Source organism: Sus scrofa, chromosome 3 (genome assembly GCF_054392235.1).
Source record: "Sus scrofa isolate SSC_HxYL_T2T_F1_AM1 chromosome 3, Sscrofa_HxYL_maternal_Yorkshire_Landrace_v2.0, whole genome shotgun sequence".
Classification (NCBI taxonomy): domain Eukaryota; kingdom Metazoa; phylum Chordata; class Mammalia; order Artiodactyla; family Suidae; genus Sus; species Sus scrofa.
Window position 1 is genome coordinate 58,002,535 of NC_139385.1, and position 20,118 is coordinate 58,022,652.

At 43.3% G+C, this 20,118-nt stretch overlaps 1 protein-coding gene across 4 annotated transcripts; it reads right to left on the minus strand.

Moving 5' to 3' along the window:
* Window positions 1–278: 278 nt before the first annotated feature.
* On the minus strand, window positions 279–19,525 carry ZNF2 (zinc finger protein 2). Of its 4 annotated transcripts, XM_013991837.3 has the most exons (7): window positions 19,388–19,446; window positions 9,264–9,335; window positions 9,047–9,115; window positions 8,180–8,252; window positions 7,679–7,805; window positions 3,694–3,807; window positions 279–3,190 (listed from the first exon to the last, which is right to left on the minus strand). In XM_013991837.3, exons 4-7 carry the CDS (start codon window positions 8,231–8,233, stop codon window positions 2,184–2,186), a joined length of 1,302 nt encoding a protein of 433 aa, XP_013847291.2. In that variant the 5' UTR covers window positions 8,234–8,252; window positions 9,047–9,115; window positions 9,264–9,335; window positions 19,388–19,446; the 3' UTR covers window positions 279–2,183. The 4 variants fall into 4 exon arrangements, with proteins under 4 accessions (XP_013847291.2, XP_020942736.2, XP_013847294.2 ...); XM_021087077.2 differs by lacking the exon at window positions 9,047–9,115; XM_013991840.3 differs by lacking the exons at window positions 8,180–8,252; window positions 9,047–9,115.
* Window positions 19,526–20,118: the final 593 nt, after the last annotated feature.

Here is a 20,118-nt window from a genome sequence, read left to right on the forward strand (position 1 = left end):
TTCCTTAGAATTTTTAGTAGGAGATGGAACAGTACTTCACCTTTTAAAAATGCTCTGTCGATGACCAAATTTTTAAAGGGAACAGAGGGACTTTCTGAATTTGTCCCCACTCTGTTTCATTGTCACTTTACTCAGAAGTCCCTAAGAATTGTGAATTCATTCTAATCTCATCTTGCTGACAATAGTAAATTTTAGGGAAAAATTTGAACTTCAATTTACTTCTAACAAGGCAATAAGTTAAAGGCTCAGAACTCTCAGTGACAGTCATCAGCCGAAAGTTTGTCAATAGTTCTTTTTATTTTCTACTTGACATTATAAAATATCAGACATTATCTACTCCAATAAACTGTTTTTCCTCAAGTTGCTTTTAAAGTCCACATGTAAAAAGTCTTCCTTGCTGCTCTTCTGCTCTAAGAAAGGTGGACCAATAGGGTTGTGAGTAGGCTGGCAGAAGGGTCTGTTTGGCAATCCAGCTTCTCAAATCAGACTTTAACCCCCAGGGAGAAGTGCATCTTGGTCCACTGGGATTCGTGAAGGGTGAGCCAAGTTCCAGACAGCCTTTCAGAATCAGCTCCTCTTCTGGGAATTACCTTAAGCAAATAGGAAGGGATAGCAGATGCCTAGCATCAAAGTTGCCTGGTGCCTGCCCTTCAATAAAATTAAAACATAGGGCTGGGTCCAGGGAATACAAGGGTTTGGGGAGTTGGGACTTCAAGTTCAGCCATGTGAGATCATGTTAAGTCAGACCTTAAATATCCAGGGACACTTTCATTAAATAGGGAACTATTTTAGATCTTGAGTAAGGCAATGATGGGCAAGAAGGAGTCATTTGGAAACACTGGCCTAACAGTAATTAGGAAAATTTAACTTGTGATAGGGGATGTTGATGTTAACTAAATATCGAGGTGCCTGTTGACTTTCCTAGTCTCTTGGTCCTGGGTCCTGGTTTATAAGGTATAAACAGAAGTGGTGGCCCTTAAAAATGTGTCAAAACATCCTCCAGTGTTCTCCTTCATGATGACCTTGAAGGGAACAAGTTCTAAACGATGAGGATAGAGGAAGACAGACTGACTCACATCTGATTTTATATGAGAAGTAAATCTGTTTTGGGGGGGGAGTTTTTTGTTATTGCACCATAGCTTAACAAACCCTTTTTCAATAATGAAGAAGAAAGAATTTGAATCAGGGAGTGATACTGCAGTCATGGGAGCCTGAGATGATAAAGGTACAGGCTAGACTAAAAATTCAGAGAATTCATGTGAATTATAAGAGGTATTTTAAATAGAACTTGGTAAGTCAAAAGGTCATTAATTCAGATAAATATTTATTGAGCACCTATTATTTGCAAGGCACTGTGTGATACAAAGACATGAAATCACGTTTCCAAGTGCTTACAATCTAGTTGAGGAGATAATAAGTGTATATAAATTATAAAACAAACCTTATGGAATAATGGAAAAGAGAACAGGCTTTGAAGGTATACCAGTATTGAAGACCTGCCTTCATCTTTTATTAGCTGTCACCTTGGGCAAGTTATTAAACCCCTCTAAACTTCTGTTTGCTCATCTGCAAAAATGTGGGTAGTGACAGTATCTACTTCAGAGGGTTGGTGAGAGGACCAAATAATCTACTACTTGCAAAACTCTCAGCTGAGTACTCACCCCATAATGAGTGCTCAATAAATGCGAGCTATTAGTGGTAGTAGTAGTAGTAGAGATCTAGAAGCTGGGACACAACAGAACAAGGTCAGTGCCCAAAAAATCTCCAAGAGAGAGGGACTAACAGCTATAAAAAACGAACTGTTCTGGAAAAAACAGTGAAGCTCTGCCCTAGGTCTGCCTTTACCCTCCTGTTGCAGTCTCCAATTATTTAAAGTGCAGTGGTACCTGGGGCCTCGGACAGGAGGTGTGTCTGGGGATCACCTCCTAATGTTTATCCCTGTTGTTGACAAACCTCTGCAAAATATCGACTCTATTTAAAGTCACATCCTAATTTCTGGCATCCCACATCAGTTCGACAACACAGTGGGTAGGAAGCATTCATTCAAGCACTGTGGTAGCAGAGGCAGGAAAGGACAGTGGTAGCCAGAATAGGGAGGATGATCAGGTGATCAGGTGGGTTAAGACGGGGAAGACCTATCTTAAGTTTTCACAGAGGTCCCTGGACTCCAGCTTTAGCTCAACTCAGTCTATTCCCTGTTTGGCATAGCGTCGCTGATGTTGAATAACTGATGATTTAGAACTGAAAACTTTCCCACACACACTGCACTCAAAGGGCTTCTCCCCTGTGTGAACTCTCTGATGTCTTGTAAGCCGGCACCTCTGGCTAAAGGCTTTCCCACATTCACTGCATTCGTATGGCTTGTCTCCAGTGTGAATCTTCTGATGCTGAGTAAGTGATGAGCGGTCAAAGAAAGCTTTCCCACACTCACTGCACTGATAGCGAGGCTCTCCAGCGTGGGCTTTCTGATGTCTGTTCAGAGATGAGACACCATAGAAGGCTTTCCCACACTCATTACATTCATAAGGCTTCCTGCCCGTATGGATTAGCTGATGTCGAGTAAGAATACTTTTCTGGCTGAAAGCTTTCCCACACTGATTACACTCATAAGGACTTTCTCCAGTATGAATTCTCTGGTGTCGAGTAAGGGATGAGCGGTCAAAGAAGGCTTTTCCACACTCGTTGCATTTAAAGGGCTTCTCTCCAGTATGAATTCGCTGATGTACAGTTAGGGACGAACGGTCGAAAAAGGCTTTCCCACAGGCATTGCACTCGTAGGGGCTTTCCCCAGTGTGGGACATTAGATGTCTACTGAGACTGCTCCTGTGACTGAAGGCTTTTCCACACTCGGGACAGTCATAGGGTTTCTCTCCAGTGTGAGTCCTCTGATGGCGGATAAGGGAGGAATGGTCGAAAAAGGTCTTCCCACAGTCTCTGCATTCCTGGTCCCTCTCTTTCGTGACAATTTTCTTGGGAGGAGTGGCCCCATGCCACAAGTTTTCCCCCTGGAAAAGGGATTTCTTGAAGGCTTCCACCACAGGGCTTTTCTTCTTTGTTCCCAAGCTACCCTCCAGTGCATGAACTTTGAGTTTAGGAGACACAGGATCTTTTCTTTCAAGCTTTCCCCTCAATGTTCCTTCTGATTTTTCTTCTTCTGAAGCACCCTGGATCTCAGGCTTGGTCTTCCAGTCTGGAATGGACAGAAAACACAGATACAGTTTCTTTCTTGGGCTAGGAAATGTTACAGCAGAAAGGAGAGACACTATGAAAAATCTAAAAAAGCAATGTACAGTCACAGCATTGCTTGCTCCCACAGTCTTCCATTCTAGAGAGAAACCAGGACTTGGGACTAAAGCAGAGATAGTGGAAATCTCAGAAAAGAGGAGAATTTCCATCAGGAACATGGCCAGATTAATTAGGAGAGTTGGCTAAGTCGAGGGGATGGTGAGGAAGAAGAATAGCAAAGTGTGAATGGGCAATGTGACAGGTCTGAGAAAGTAAACATTTGGTGAATAAGGGTGAAAAATAAAGTGTACAGAACAAAAATGAAATCTGGTGGGTGATAGAATATAAGCAATGAAGCAGATCTGAATTTGAGAAAAAGGCGATACCCACAGCTCCCTCCCTCACACACCCAAATAACAACCACAAAACAAAACAAAACTCTGCCCTGCCTGGTTCATACTTAGTTACCTAGATAGACATTCTCTGCACATTCTTTCCCCTCAGATCCATGAAGCTCCTCTATCCAAGGCTCATCCCCTCTCTTCAACTGAAAAATTACATCAAGTCCAGGAACTGGAAGTCCTGCTCATGGGGAAAAAAAACAAGCCAGGTAGTTATATGTGATGTAAACACACAATTCCAAAGCTAATACCAGCCTCTAAGAGAGAAAATGCAAAAGGCAAAAAGTGCACCCTAGAAATACAGAGGACAAAAGTAATGCAAGGAATGCAGTAACCTCTGAATGGAGGTGAAGATGGAGGTCCTAAAAAGGGACAAGTAGCATTTGGTCAGAGAACTGATAGAATCCATTTGAATTAATGTGTTTATTCTTCGTGATTAAGTGAATGGGATGCTCCTAGCTTTAGCAGTGGTAAGATGAGGGGAAGAGTCCTTACCTCAGGGAAGAGAAGAATGAAAAAAGATCACCTTGAATAGAATGTGTAATGAGGGTGCCCACTTTTGTTTGTTTACCCTTTAGTACAACTGTCTTTAAGTGGATCATGCTCATTGCAGGAAAACTAGAGGCACGTACAAGTAGAGAGAAAAATAATCTTTCATACTTTGTATTATTATTTTTTCTTTTCATTCACTTTAATACTGAAAGGTACCTATAGAAACATTTTGTTAAGGAGTCCCCTTCACAGCTCAGTGGTTAATGAACCAGACTAGGATCCATGAGGATGTGGGTTCAATCCCTGGCCTCACTCAGTGGGTTAAGGATCCAGAGTTGCTGTGAGCTGTGGTGTAGGCCGACGGCTGCAACTCCTGTTTGACCTCTAGCCTGGGAACCTCTATATACTGCAGGTGTGGCCCTAAAAAGTGGGAAAAAAAAAAAAGAGAGAGAGAGAGAGAAAGAAAGAAACATTTTGTCAAAAACTGGATGATGACAAATATATCTCAACATTTGAAAAAAATATATTGGAGCACATTATTTGGAAAATAACTAAGACTACCCCATCTAAAATCATTTCTAGGAGTTACCACTGTGGCTGTGGCACAGCAGAAATGAATCCGACCAGGAGCCATACGTTTGAGGGTTTGATCCCTGGCCTCTCTCAGTGGGTTAAGGATCTGGCATTGCTGTGAGCTGTGGTGTAGGTTGCAGACATGGCTTGGACCTGGCATTGTTGTGGCTATGGCGTAGGCCTGAAGCTACAGCTCTGATTCGACCCCTAGCCTGGGAACCTCCATATGCTGCGGGTGCAGCCCTAAAACGCAAAACAAAACAAAACAAAACAAAAACAAAAAATCACTTCTATTTGATTTATTTTGACATCTACAAGTAGATCATTCCTAAATCCATCATGATTACCTATATATAAAATAACTGTCACTCCTGTCATTTTTACTTACAAACTATCATTTTGGGTAGAAAACTCTCAATTAAAAAAACCCAAAAAAACAAATAAGCGAAAATGCCAAATAACTGGATAATGAAATAATGCTGAATTTTAAACTTGATTTTTTCACATAATATATTTAAAATTATTTTAATCAGCACAGATCTACCTCACCATTTTAATGCCTACATGATATTATACTATAAGGAATAACATAATTTATTAAATTAATCTCTTGCTGACAGACATTTCAGACTTTTTTTTTCTTTTTTTTTTTTAGTTTTGTCTTCTTAGGGATGCATCTGCGGCATGTGGAGGTTCCCAGGCTAGGGGGTGAATTGGAGCTGCAGCTGCCAGTCTACACCACAGCCACAGCAACTCAGGATCTGAGCTACATCTGGGACCTACACCACAATTCACTGCAATGCCTGATCCTTAACCCACTGAGCCAGGCCAGGGATCGAACCTGGGTCCTCATGGATACTAGTCAGGTTCGTTAACCACTGAGTCACGATGGGAACTCCTGACTATTTTTAATGTTTCGTTTTGGCTTTTTTTTTTTTTTTTTTGGTTGTACTTGCAGCATGTGAAAATTCCTGGACCAGGAATCAAACCTGTACCATGCAAGTACCCTGAGCCACAGCAGTGCAAAGCTGGATCCTTAATCTACCAAGCCACCAGGGAAGTCCTTAATGTTTGATTATACAAACAATGGTATAATGAATATCTGTGTATACCATAGACTTCTATTTTATTACTTCCTTAGGACAAATTTCTAGAAGTGAATCTGTCCATTTTTGGTTACATTTAAAAAATAGATCACCGCCTAGAAATAGTCTTAAGGTTTAAACTTCCCTTGCAATGAGCCCTCCAACTTGGGAAAGAGAGGTACTTTCTTGTTGGGCCCAAGGACCATCTATCCAGTTGTATGCTGACTCTCTGTTGACACAATGACCACCTCCCCATGGTTTCCTGTCTCTGACCTTAGGAATTCACTCTCTTTTTTTTTTGAGCTAACTAATAACACTTTATTTTATCTTTTTTTGTTTGTTTGTTTGTTTTTTTTTTTTTTTTTTCCCACTGTACAGCAAGGGGGTCAGGTCATCCTTAGATGTATACATTGCAGTTACAGTTTTTTCCCCCACCCTTTCTTCTGTTGCGGCATGAGTATCTAGACATAGTTCTCAATGCTATTCAGCAGGATCTCCTTATAAATCTATTCTAGGTTGTGTCTGATAAGCCCAAGCTCCCGATCCCTCCCACTCCCTTTTATTTTTTTTTATTTTTTATTTTTTTTTGGCTGCCTCATAGCATATGGAGTTCCTGGGCCAGGGATCAGATCCAAATCACAGTTTTGATCTATGCCACAGCTGCCTCAACACCAGATCCTTAACACACTGAGCCAGGCTACTGTGTCCCATTGATTCTGTGTCCCATCCAGGGCTCCAGAGATGCCACAGAACCCAATGCGCCACAGTGGGAACTCCAGGAATTCAATTTCCTCCCAATATTCCATCCTGCCAAAGCCTGTGACAAAGGCTCAACAGCCTCCCTTAATGTTCCATGAACATTCTATTCCATTTTCCATATTTGACCTATTTAAACTAATTCAGGTGGTGTTATTTTGCTTTTGTTTGGTTGTTTGTTTTGTTTGTTTTGTGGCCGTGCCAGTGATATGCAGAAGTTCCCAGGTCAGGGATCAAACCCAAACCACAACAGCGACCTGTGCCAATGTGGCAGCAATGCTGAATCCTTAACCCACTATGCCACCAGGGAACGCCCTAGCTTGCTTTTCCTACCTACCTTGCATATGAAATCTGCAATGTGACTCCTTTTACTGCTACCTGCTGCTGATTTTAAGTCTATTATGAAGCTGCGCACACCCAGCCTCTTATTCTGGAAGCTTCTGAGAGGTTTTCCTTACTCACAGGAGCCCAACTTTACTTCTCAAAATTCCTCATATCGGTGGTGGCTCTTAAGTCTTTGGTAAGTGCCTTCTGTGGGCATCTTTTTAAGACTGTCCTTAAGATAAGTATTCAAAATGAAACACATCTCTAGTGACCTACTCTGAGGTACAACCTTATAATCTCATCCCCACACTACCCTCTTTTTAAAGGGGAACCCTTCTTTACGGCTCCTCTGCTTCTCCAAGGAGAAGTTCTTCCTCAACAAGATGACTCCTTGCAGCCCCCTTACTGCTCTGATGGAGCTAAGTTACTCTGGAGCTGGGGGAGGGTCTGGGCATGCGTAACAGTCTCTCCTGCTTGCCCTGCTCCTGCTGGAGAGCGGCTCGTTGGGGGAGGCTCCCCTGCTTCACTCCTCCTGGCCCAGGGGAGTGGGGGCCAGGTTGCTGGGCCAAGCTACTGGGTAAGGGGGCCTGTGGTTGGCCAGCCTGCCTGCAGATGAGGGAGCAAGCCTGTCCCAGGCTGGGGTTTGCGATCAAGAAACCTACAGTCGCTGTACGGCTGAGCCACATCCCCTGCCCTTCTGTCTCATCTTTCAGGGTCTCAGACTCAGGTGGGCAGAGAAGAGGTGTCAGTATACTAGGCTCTCAACCCCACATCAACACGGTACAGAGTCAGCGTCTGCTCCTTGTGGGAAGCACTCCTTACCCAACGAGACAATGCTCTTATAGTTCTCCAGCATCACCTCTTTGTAGAGGTCCCTCTGAATAGGAATCAGATGCCTCCACTCTTCATCTGTGAAAACCACGGCAACGTCCTCGAATGTCACTGTGTCCTGGAAATACAATCACAAGCTCCCTTATTCATAACTCTTTTTTTTTACACAGGGCAGACAAAACCGTCATAATGACAACAGGCTGGAGTTAAAGGAGGGAGTGGGAAAAAATGGTTTTGACAAAGTAGGGCTTTGAAGCATTTGGGGAAAGTGCCATAATCCCCCTGAAGCATGAAGTTCTTGGTTACGACCTCGCCACCTTCCTAGCCAAGCCTCTAAATAGCAAAGGCTCTTATTTCAGACATAGATAAAACTGACAAGAATAGAACACAGACCTCCAGTGTACCCTTCACACAGCTTCCCCGAAGGTTAGTTAACATTTTCCACACAGGCTTTACCTTTCTGTCTCTCTCAGTATATCCACATTTGCCTACCTTTTTCCTGAACTTCTCCAGAGCAATATGCAAACATGATGTCTCTTTACTCATAAATGTTTCAGTGTATATTCTATAAAAACAAGGATATTCTCTTGTATAATCAGTGTAATTGTAAAAAATCAAGATAGCATTGATACTATATTATCTAATCTACAACCTTAGTAAAATTTCACCAATTATCTAATTGTCTTGGTGGTTTTTTGCTTTTTTTTTTTTTTTTTTTTTTTTCTTTTTTAGGGCCGCACCCGCAGCATATGGAGGTTCCCAGGCTAGGGGTCGAATTGGGGCTGTAGCCACCAGCCTACACCACAGCCACAGCAAGGCCAGATCTGAGACCACAGCCCGTGGCAATGCTGGATCCTTAACCCACTGAGCAAGGCCAGGGATGGAATTCACAACCTCATGATTACTAGTCAATTTGTTTCCACTAAGTGACAATGGGAACTCCGCCTTTGTGTTTTTACAAATCCTTCAAATAATGGTGTTGATTAGATCATATTTGTGCTCTCTCATTTCACTCTGATGTTCTGTGATTCTGTAAGGTCGCATCTTTATCCCCAACCCCTAAATTCCAGAGTGTCTGCAGAAATTCTAAGCCAGAGCATGGAATTCAAAACTCTCTGCCCTTGGGACAGAAGGGGGTAAGCCACGTCTCAACACAAAATTCTCTTCAGGACCCTTTCTAACTCACTGAGGTGCTTTACAGTATGTCACATTCCTCATCTAGCCCACACTCCCTGGACTATGGGAACCTCTTTTCAGGCCATATGTGGATTTATGAAAAGGAAGTGAGAATCAGAAACAGCCCGCTGTTCCCCAAACCTTCCCATCACAGCAGTACCATCAGTTTTTAGTCAAACTCACTCAGAGTGATGTCCACAGGGGCTGTGTGCCTGGTGACAAGGCTAGTGGGGTCCTATTCAAGAAAAGTCACTGAAAGATACCACAAGTCAAAAGGGGAAGGAAATACTTCCTACAGAGTCCCCCCTCCACCAGCTTGGGTTTGATCAGAGAAGCTCCAATATAAAATGACAATCTGGAGACGAATGGAATATTTCAGAAACACAAAAGTCCACCTCACCTGGCATCTGGCAGATGGGGACACAGCAGCCATTCCCTCCTGTGTGCTCTCCTTGCAGAGAAGAGCAGAGTCCTAATGAGGCAGAGGTGTGGGATGAGAAAGAAGGTATGAAAAAGATCAGTCTTGTGTGGCAGTTTTGTGACCCATGAAGTAAGAGATCTCCACATGCCAGTGAGTTATGTGCCCAGCCTCATTCTCAGTACCCTTCAAAACGGGAAGGCAAAGAAAGCAAGGCCAAGAGCAGACCCATCCCATCCTAGAATGAGAGCAAAAGGCCAGGGACACTGCTATTCAGAACACAATATGGTGCTTGTTTTTGATTTTATTTACTTTATTTTTTGCCTTTTAGGGTCACAACCACGGCATATGGAAGTTCCCAGGCTAGAGGTCGAATTGGAGCTATAGCTGCCGGCCTACACCACAGCCACAGTAATGTGGAACCTGAGCTGCGTCTGCAACCTACACTACAGCTCATGACAACGCCAGATCCCCAACCCACTGAGCAAGGCCAGGATCGAACCTGCATCCTCATGGATACTAGTCAGATTCATTTCCATTGGGCCACAATAGGACCTCCCTTGTTTATGATTTTAGAGGCAAAGTTCTCTTCCTGGCTGTCAAAACATATTGAGGCTCATACTATCTTTATCAATTCACAATCATAAGTTCCTGTTGTGGCTCAGGAGGTTACAAACCCAACCAGTATCCATGAGGACATGGATTTAATTCCTGGCCTTGCTCAGTAGTTTAAGAATCCAGCATTGTAAAGAGCTATGGTGTAGGTCGCAGGTACAGCTCAGATCCTGCATGGCTGTGGCTGTGGCTGTGGCTGGCAGCTGCAGCTTTGATTCGATCCCTGGCCTGGGAACCTCCATATGCCACCAGTGCGGCCCTAAAAAGCAAACAAAACAAAACCTGAAATTCAATTTTGCTTAGAATGATTTTTATTTATTTTTTATTTTTATTTTATTTTATTTATTTATTTATTTATTTATTTGTCTTATTGCCATTTTCTTGGGCCGCTCCTGCGGCATGTGGAGGTTCCCAGGCTAGGGGTCGAATCGGAGCTGTTGCCACCAGCCTACGCCAGAGCCACAGCAACACGGGATCCAACCCGTCTGCGACCTACACCATAGCTCATGGCAACGCGGGATCCTTAACCCACTAAGCAAGGCCAGGGATCGAACCCACAACCTCATGGTTCCCAGTCAGATTCGTTAACTACTGAGCCATGACGGAAACTCCTTAGAATGATTTTTAGACAAAAAGCATAAGAAATTTTATAAATGGCTACACAGAGAAGTTCTGTCAAGGGAATACCCATAGTCTCTTCCAAACAAGAAAGCCCCAATCACAGCAACACCTCATGCTGAAGGAGCAGTCCTTGGACAGCCACAGTTTGTTCGACATGACCCTGATTTTTAGACAAAAAGCATAAGAAATTTTATAAATGGCTATACAGAGAAGTTCTGTCAAGGGAATACCCATAGTCTCTTCCAAACAAGAATGCCCCAATCACAGCAACACCTCATGCTGAAGGAGCAGTACTTGGGCAGCCACAGTTTGTTCGACATGACCCTGCATCACACTCCTACACTACAGCTTAGTCACGTGGATTAAGCCACAGGTGGGCACTGCACAGGCTGACCAGTGGACTGACATGGGAAGATGACTTCCATCCTCAGGATCGTGAACTAAGAAACGTCAGAACAACTAATGTGTGAGCATATCGTGAGGGACAGAAGCAGCCACAAGGGTCAGGGGAGCCAATGTTACCCAGAAGCAGAACCCATGAGTATGTGGGAGGCACGAGGCAAAGAACAAGATATAACAGACTAAACACAGGCTTCACATTGGTGGTGAAGCACTAAAGCAAAGACCCAAGAATTCCTGGCCCTGAAGGCCCTCAGTTCACCTAGCATCACTCCAGACTACAATCTGCATGTTGACCAGCCTTATTCTTAGATTTCCATAAGACTCTAACCCCCTAGGTTTTGTGTGAATTTTTTTAAATCACTAAACTCCCTTTATTTAACTGAGTAAATCACAGCTTCTCAATCAAGAGTCTAAATACGACACAGTCAAATCGAGCATCTGGAGGGTTCATGAGTGGGGCATGAAGAGTGTCTGCTCCTGGGAAGGAGGAGGAAAAGGTCTGTCTGTGGCTCACTGATTACCGTTCTGCAGTCAAGGGATGTATTCACTGATCCTTGTTAGTCATCCAGGCATCTATCCAACCAAATATTTATATCAAAGCAAAAAACCATATGACATGGTCCTTGCCTTCTAAAAGCTTACAGACTACCACATAGCACAAACAAGTAATCAAGTTAATTTTTTACTACCGGATGGATAACTGTTCTAAAGAGATGTGCACAACAAACTATGAGAGCACATCAGAGGCTTGCCTAACCCAGGCTGGAGTGAGGGAGAAACACTGCAGGTTGCTTTGCAGAAGTGGAACTTGAGATAAGTTTTGATTTTGGGGAGGTAGTAGAACATTCTAGGCACAAAAAACTTCAGGTTTTCCCAAAATTAGGAGGAGGGTGTTCACAGGGAATGGATTAACAGCTATCATGAGTTTAGATGGAGCTGTCTGGGTTGGGGCAGTGCTGTGGGGAACGATGGTGTTGAGACTAGCTGGATCAAGGAGAACTCTGCATGGTCCTAGTCCAACTGGTATGGGGATCACAGGATTTATGCATGGAAAGGTCATCACCAAATCTGTGTTTTAGAAAGATGAGTGCAATTTGTATCAAGGGCCTTAAAATGCATACTTTTTGACTCAGCAATTCCCTCCTAAGAGTTTTTCCTAAAGAAATAAGTGAGAACACATGCAAAGCTTTTTAATAATCATCATTAACACTAACCTTTATTCAGTGCTATGTGAAGCAACCTCCTAAGTATCATCTCATTTATTCCTTACAATACAGAAAAATTTGAAATATCTATAGGATATTTCTATAGATTTGATTAAATAACTTATGGTCCAATCCATACATACAATGGAATACCGCAGATATTATCATGTTAATATGATAATAGCATTATCACACAAAAATATTATTTTATGATATATTCATAACAGCTAGCATTTATTGAACTTTTGCTGCTTCCAGGTACTGTGCTAAGTACACTTTATAAGAATAGTTTAATTCCATTCTCATAAATCAATAAAATAGGTACTGTTTCACAGATCAGGAAATTCAGGCTTTGTAGGAGGCTGAGGCAGAATGTGAACCCAGGTCTGGCTAGAAGTTTTTAACCTCTATGCTATAATGATTTATTTCATGAAAAGATAACCACATAGATGACGGGTAGGCTATGAAATCCAAAAACATTTCCAAGCAAGTAGGGAAACTTGAGGTATGACTAAAGTGGTATCACAAATTACTGGGGGAAAGTTCACTAGTGATCAACAGCAAACAACTTACATGTTCATCAACAGGATAAAATGTGATTTTTATATGTGTGTGCATGTGGGAATATTATGCATTAAGATGAACTAGAGACTCATGTAATATAAATTTCAAAAATATAGTGAGCAAAAATAAAAATGTTATAGGACGCTTATTGTGCAATAGTTTTGTAAAATTTAAAAAGTGACAAATCATATCTATAAAAATCTGAGACAGTAAGCATCAAACTGAATACCTCTGGGAGGGGAGGGAAATAGGACTGGGAAGAGATAACTAGGAGATTTCAACTATGTAATGTTTTGTTTTCGGAAAAAAAAAAAAACTAAAGAAAAAAACCAAATAAATTCATATAATATTAAGTGAAGAATGAACACTTTTTTTTTTTTTTTTTGCCTGTGCCCACAGCATGTGGTAGTTCCCAAGCCAGGGACTGAACCCATGCCACAGCAGTAACCAGAGCCACAGCAGTGACAACACCAGATCCTTAACCAGCTCAGCCACCAGGAACTCCAAGAATAAGCACTTTTAAAATTATGTATTTGTGCATGCATACATGTGCAAAAAAAAATTGGAAGAACATATGTTAAAATGTAAATGGAATTTGAGTGATGGTGTTACAAATGATTTTTATTTCTTACAATTTCTTTTTTTTTTTTTTTTTTTTTTTGTCTTTTTTGCCATTTCTTGGGCCGCTTCCGCGGCATATGGAGGTTCCCAGGCTAGGGGTCTAATAGGAGCCGTAGCCACCAGCCTACGCCAGAGCCACAGCAACTCGGGATCCGAGCCGCGTCTGCAACCTACACCACAGCTCACGGCAACGCTGGATCGTTAACCCACTGAGCAAGGGCAGGGATCGAACCTGCAACCTCATGGTTCCTAGTCGGATTCGTCAACCACTGCGCCACAACGGGAACTCCTCTTACAATTTCTTATACTGATTTTTTTTTTTAACAAGAGTGTGTGTTGGCATTGGTGTACAGAGCAAAAAACAGAAAGAAAGGAAAGGTGGTATGCAGAAAGTTACAGCAGATCTGAAACTGCCATTCTTAGGAATGTCTACTTGCAAGGTTGGCCTTGGGTGGGGCCTGGGAATTTTGATTTTAAGAGGGTTTCCTAATGGTTCACCCTTGTTTTTCTTAGAATGGGCCATGATGTCTAAACTATTGTGCAAACACTATGGTTTATGCTGAAGACTTGCTGTTCTGCTAGAAGGCCTGGAATTCTGGTATGTGTTAGGCAGAGGGTGCCTATGGGACCAGCCCTCACTAAAAAACTTGGGCTCTGAATCTAATGAGCTTCCTTGGGCTGACACTTCACACACGTTCTGCTGTATTTTTGTTGCCAGAAGAGGATGTGTCTGTGTGACCCCGTCGTGGCAGGAAGAGAGCAAAGGGAAGACTTCGCACAGATTTTTCCAGACTCCACCTATCTCTTCCTCTTATGATGTGGCTGTGTATCCCTGCAAGATTGCTGTCATCATCTTAGCCACAGGTACAACTACAGGCTGAGTCCTGAGTCCTAAAGAGAGGTGATCTTGAGCACCCTGACACAGGTGGCCACACTCTGGGTAGCTCTGGCAGAATGGGATTAGAGTAGTGGGTAGGCCAGTGAGGAGACTGCTACACTTATTTAAGAAATAATGGGAGTTCCCATTGTGGCTCAGTAGTAATAAACCTAACCAGTATCCATGAGGATTCGATCCCTAGCCCTTGTCAGTGGGTTAAGGATCTGGCATTACCATGAGCTGTGGTGTAGGCTGCAGACGTGGCTCGGATGGGATCTGGTGTGGCTGTGGCTTGGGAACTTCCATATGCCGCCACCCCCTCCCCCAAAAAAAAGAAATGATGAATTACTGAATGAAAGTAGTGGCAGCAGAAATGGAGAGAAGCAAATTACCACTGAGATATTAAGAATAGAAACAGACTGACTGGAAATGGAGGCTGAAGGTGACGGGAGAGGCAAGGATGACTGCCAGGGCACTGATCTGAGTAATGTGTGAATAATGGTACCATTCATGGAGATGAGGAATGGAAAAGTCATTTTGGAGGGAAAGCTAAGAAATACAGTTTTAGACATTGAGGATTTGAGCTGTTCTCACATCTTTGGATAGGAAAACATCAGATGACTCTGGCTCCCACTGGCCAAGTCGTTAAAATTATTGCTACGGGAAGTCATTTGAATTCTGAAAAACCCAGAGTTTCATATACAAAATAGAAAAATCTATGTATTTTTAAAATGGTTATAATACAAAGAAGGCAGTGTTAAGTACTTTGGTTTTTTCTATTAATGGTATGACTATTCATAAGGTATATATGTATCCTTGAGATATACAGCTGTATCCACTCATATAAGCATGAAAAAAGAAAGCGAGGAAAGAAGGATAAGCCAAGTAGACCCAGAAACAGGAACTCTGTACCCGAAACAAGAAGGACTAATCAGCAATGGGACCAGATAGAAAGAACAACGGCTCCTCATAATGAACAAACCTCAGATTCTAAAGAGGCAAAGTAATGGTACAGACTTCCTCCCTTAAGAGACGAGCTCTCCATCCATGAGGACATAGGTTTGATCCCTGGCCTTGCTCAGTGGGTTAAGGATCCGGCATTGCCGTGAGCTCTGGTGTAGGTCGCAGACTCGGCTCAGATCCAGCGTTGCTTTGGCTGTGGTGTAGGCAGGCAGCTACAGCTCTGATTCGACCCCTAGCCTGGGAACCTCTGCATGTCAAGGGTGTGCCCCCCCTCCAAAAAAAAATGAGCCCTCCAGGTGTTCCTGCTGTGGTGCAGCAGGATTGGTGACGTCTCTGCAGCACCAGGACCCAGATTCGATCACCGACCCGACAGTGGGTCAAGGACATGGCATTGCCACAGCTGTGGTGTAGGTCAAAACTGTGGCTCGGATCTGATCCCTGGCCCAGGAACTCCATATGGCACAGGGCAGCCAAAAAAAGAAAAAAAAAAAAAGGGAGATGAGCCCTCCAGCTGTCTTTATTAATTATAAGATACTAATAATGTAAAGCTAAGTTTCCAAAAGTGCCAAAAGACCAGATCAGTATTTATTTATCAGACAATTGGTTAACACTGGCAAAGCGAACTTTAAAAGAATATTACCCTTGAGGGTGAACACCGGTTTGCAAAAACTAAAATCTATGTGAAAGATAAAAATTCAAACAAACAAGCAAAAACAAAAAACAAAACAAAACAAAAAAAAAACACCAACCAAACAAAAAAAACCCTCACTGGAAAAACAAGAGTGGTGTAACTGTAAAAAATGAATCTTAACCTGAGGAGACATTGGGGTTTGAAACTTGCCTGGAGGCAGAGTGATAAATGCACAAATAGAAACAAATACATCTCATCAGTTGGCAACCTGAGTTTGCAGTTTGTGTTGTCTAAGACACTATGTATTCTTATCCTTGTTGGTCTTTTAAGATTCCTCCATCCCCAGGAGGGTCTCAAAATATTACCCTTGGGTCCCCAGAGGATATTAAAATTAGTATTTAGAGATATAGGAGAGTGTAGGAGTACAGGCTCTGGCAGACTGCCTGAAATCAAAGTCCAGCACTGCCTCTTCCTATCTGTGGGACTCTAAGCAAAATTTTTAACCTCTCAGTTTGCCCATCTATAACACTAATGAAATAATGAAAGTATGTATTTCATACGGTTATTGAAATGCTTAAACAGGGTAATACGTGTGAGGCATTTAGAATAATATGCTAAGTAAGTGTTAGCATTAGCTAAAAAGTCATGTTATAATCCCAGGAAAGTAGAAATAGTGAAAAAATAATTACACTGTGTTGTCCCTGTTTTAGGGTAGGTTTAAGTGTAAGTTTAGCCATGATACTGGGATCAAAATATTTGTATATGTTGTCTAAAGCATTAGAGCTTTTTGCACAAATCAGCTGAACTACAGCTGAAATTGTAGTTGAATCTGCCCTATGTTTAAATGCTTAAAGACATTTTAAAAAGTTTATTAGATTATGACTTTAATACATTGAGCATTAAACAAATTACACATGGAGGTGAGCAGCAACACTCCCTAGCCATTAAACAGCCAGCCAATAATCCCAAGGCGCTCATCGCCCACGGGCTCTCTGCCAGGCTGACTTCATCCCCCACTAGGTTTAGACTCCACCAGCAGTCACTCCAGTAAGCTCTCCAGGGTACTCAAGACTCTTCAAATTCACAGGGAATCACTGGCAGCAAAGGGTCATCTCCACTTCTGTTTTCTCTCCCCCTATTCCTGGATCTCAGAGAATTTCTGGAGAAAGTGCTCTTCCAATTCTTATTCTATATCTTCAAGTGCTTACCTGGAAGGCTTTTTACTATCTCCATCTTAGCTACACAGCTATTCCAAACCTCCAGGCTGCCATTCAATTTCAGCAGAACTCTTTTACGACACTGACGCTTTGCAAGCATGAGTTCCAGGACTGTGTAGTAGAAAGCATCCCCAGGCCTGGATTATTGACAGTGAAGCCTCTAGCAAGTTACTTAAGCTAACAGTTGACACTCTCCTCTCCCCCACTGTTTAGTACCTACTTCATAGAGCAGTTATAAATAGTAAATGAGACAATGAATGTAAAGCATATATCTTACAGTCTGTTCAATAAATGAGAGCCCCTTTCTTTCTTCTTTTTTATTAGGGCCATAGGTGTGGCATATGGATGTTCCCAGGGCAGGGGTTGAATCGGAGCTGCAACTGCTGGCCTATGCCACAGCCACAGCAATGCCAGATCCAAGCCATATCTGCAACCTGCAACATAGCTACTGGCAATGCTGGATCTTTAACCCACTGAGTGAGGCCAGGGATCAAATCTGCATCCTCATGGATGCTAGTCAGGTTCGTTTCTGCTGAGCCACAATGGGAACACCAAAGCTCCTTTCCTTTCTACTGCCCAACATCAGACCATCTGTCCACCATTCAACCAATATTTCCAAGTACCTGTTATATGCTAGGCAGGTGTGAAGTCAACAAAACAGAAACGTCTTGTTTCCAGCATTTTGCCTTAGTGTCCTACATCTGTGTTGAACTTACTTTCTCACTATTGTTTTCGCTCAGAATCTGCTCCCTGCATAACCCACTCTTTCTTTTTCCAGCATCTCCAATCTCTCCAGTAGCTTCTTCCATATCTTTAAACAGATACAATCCTCCTCAATGTAAAACTCTCTTCACTAAATCCCATGGCCTTCCTCTAGCAAAACTGTTCTCCTTTAGGTTCTCCTTTCATGATCAAACTTCCACATACCTCCTGACTCCATATCACCACATGGTATTCTCAAATCCATTATTCTTCTCTTTCCACCCCTCACACACCTGAAATTGCTTGCTTGAAAAACTGTCAATGCATTTCTGAGCTGTTATTCTAATAGTCCTTTTCTCCTTATATCTCTGCAGCTTTTGGGCTGGTTTGACAAGTTTATGCTTCTTGTAAACAGATATTGTAGCTGCTATGATACTACATTGGCCTTACTTGCTTCTACCACTAAGCCTGCATCTCTGTGACTCTTTTTTTTCCCAGTCTTGCCCTGGAAACATGGGTGCTGCCCAAGGCTCAGTCTGTGTACAGTGTTCTTCGTGCTATTCCACAGAAAGTCCATCCACACCTGGTGCTCCATTTTCTACCTCTACAAAAATGGTTCTCCAGTCTAGTCCCAATCCCTCTTCCTAACTCATCCTGCATTTCCAAATGACTAAGAATTTTTTTTTTCTTTTTCAGCTGCACAGGTGGCATAAGGAAGTTCCCCAGCCAGGAATGGAATGTAAGTTGCAACTTTGACCTAGGCCACAGCTGCAGCAACGCTGAATTCTTAACCCACTATGCACCCAGCCCCTCCAGGCTGGGATGGAACCCGTCACAGAAAAAACACTGGATCATTAACCCACTGCACCACAGCAGGAACTCCCCAAATGACTAAGAATTTTGAATAGGCATTCTGTCGGCACCTTAAAACCATTTTCCCCTACACAATCCCCAACATCAACTCCTAGTAACTGTACCAAAGTTTTATTCCTGTCACTCCCCATTCGGTCCTATACAATCCACCGTGTCTTATCCTGATCGTCTGTGCCCTGAACCCCGACCCCAGTGTATTTTTCTCCACCATTGTCTTCCACTATTCCACGACACTTCACTCTTACAAAATCTTTTCCTTCTCAAATCTGCCTAATGTTTTGTTTCTTCTTTTATATATATATATATATTTTTTTCACATTAATTCCTATCTCTCCCATGAAGGCTCCCGGTCACTCGTGAGGAGGCCTAGGGTAGGGGGCTAAACCGGACAATCTGAGGCGCTTTCTGGGAAAGAGGGAGCGACTGAACTGAGTAGCACTCTGGATTTAGTGTCAATTCCACCCACGTTTATTAAGCACCCCTTATGGGAAGAAGGTGGGAGGAGCGGAAGAAGGCTCCAAACTTCCAACCTGAAAGCAGGGGTCTGACATATAGTGGGTGTACGCTGAAAGGCTACTGATAACAGTGCCCATACCCCACGGAACACACGCACACACAGAGATGGGGGCACAACTTTCCATCCACACCTGTCTGAGCGCAGACGCACGCACACACACACACATACATTCTGCAGGCTGGCTCCGCCCGCGTCACGCGTTCTACTCCCTCAGCACCTCCCCCAAGACCTCAACGTCCCCTTCTCTCAGCTGCTGCGCTCACTCGGCTCCTTGAAGACACACACCCTTAGCCCTCACCTCCGGCACACAGTGCTGGGGACCCAGGAAGACGGCGCCTCTCAAGTCAGGAAACCAGTGCGCCTGCGCAGAGAGTTCTGACGTCTGCGCTCCCAACCAAGGCTCAGCCTCTGAGGACTCCATTTCCCAGAAGTCTCAGCGGTGGCGCGCTTTAATATGACATCTAAAGATCTGCGCAAGCGTACCTTTCAAAGAAAAAGGGCGACGCAGAGAGAGTTCCGACCGGGCAGTAACCGCAGCCAGGAGAATGGGCTCTCGTGGATACTTGGGAGGCTTAGTAGTCAGCTTGGAAGTACTGCCTAAGTGTGCTGTCATGTCCCTCCTATCCTACGATGGGAGAGCTGACCTAAGGAAATGTAGCTCTCTCAGCCTTGGGACTCGTCCCTACTCCTAGTTTTCACCCTCCGGAAAGATTGAGAACGACTTAGAATCTTTTGGCCCTCGGAAGGGGCTTCTTTCTGTTTCAGCTTGTTTGCTTTATGGAATTTGGTAAAATTTGTGCAGGAGAGACGCAGAGTTTGGACTGAGCCTGAGGCTGGATGTGTGCACATTTTTGTGCCGAAAGAAGAGCCCAGAATGGAGTTCCCGTCGTGGCACAGTGGTTAACGAATCCGACTAGGAACCATGAGGTTGTGGGTTCTATCCCTCACCTTGCTCAGTGGTTTAAGGATCCGGCGTTGCCGTGAGCTGTGATGTAGGCCGCGTCTGCGGCTCGGATCCCGCGTGGCTGT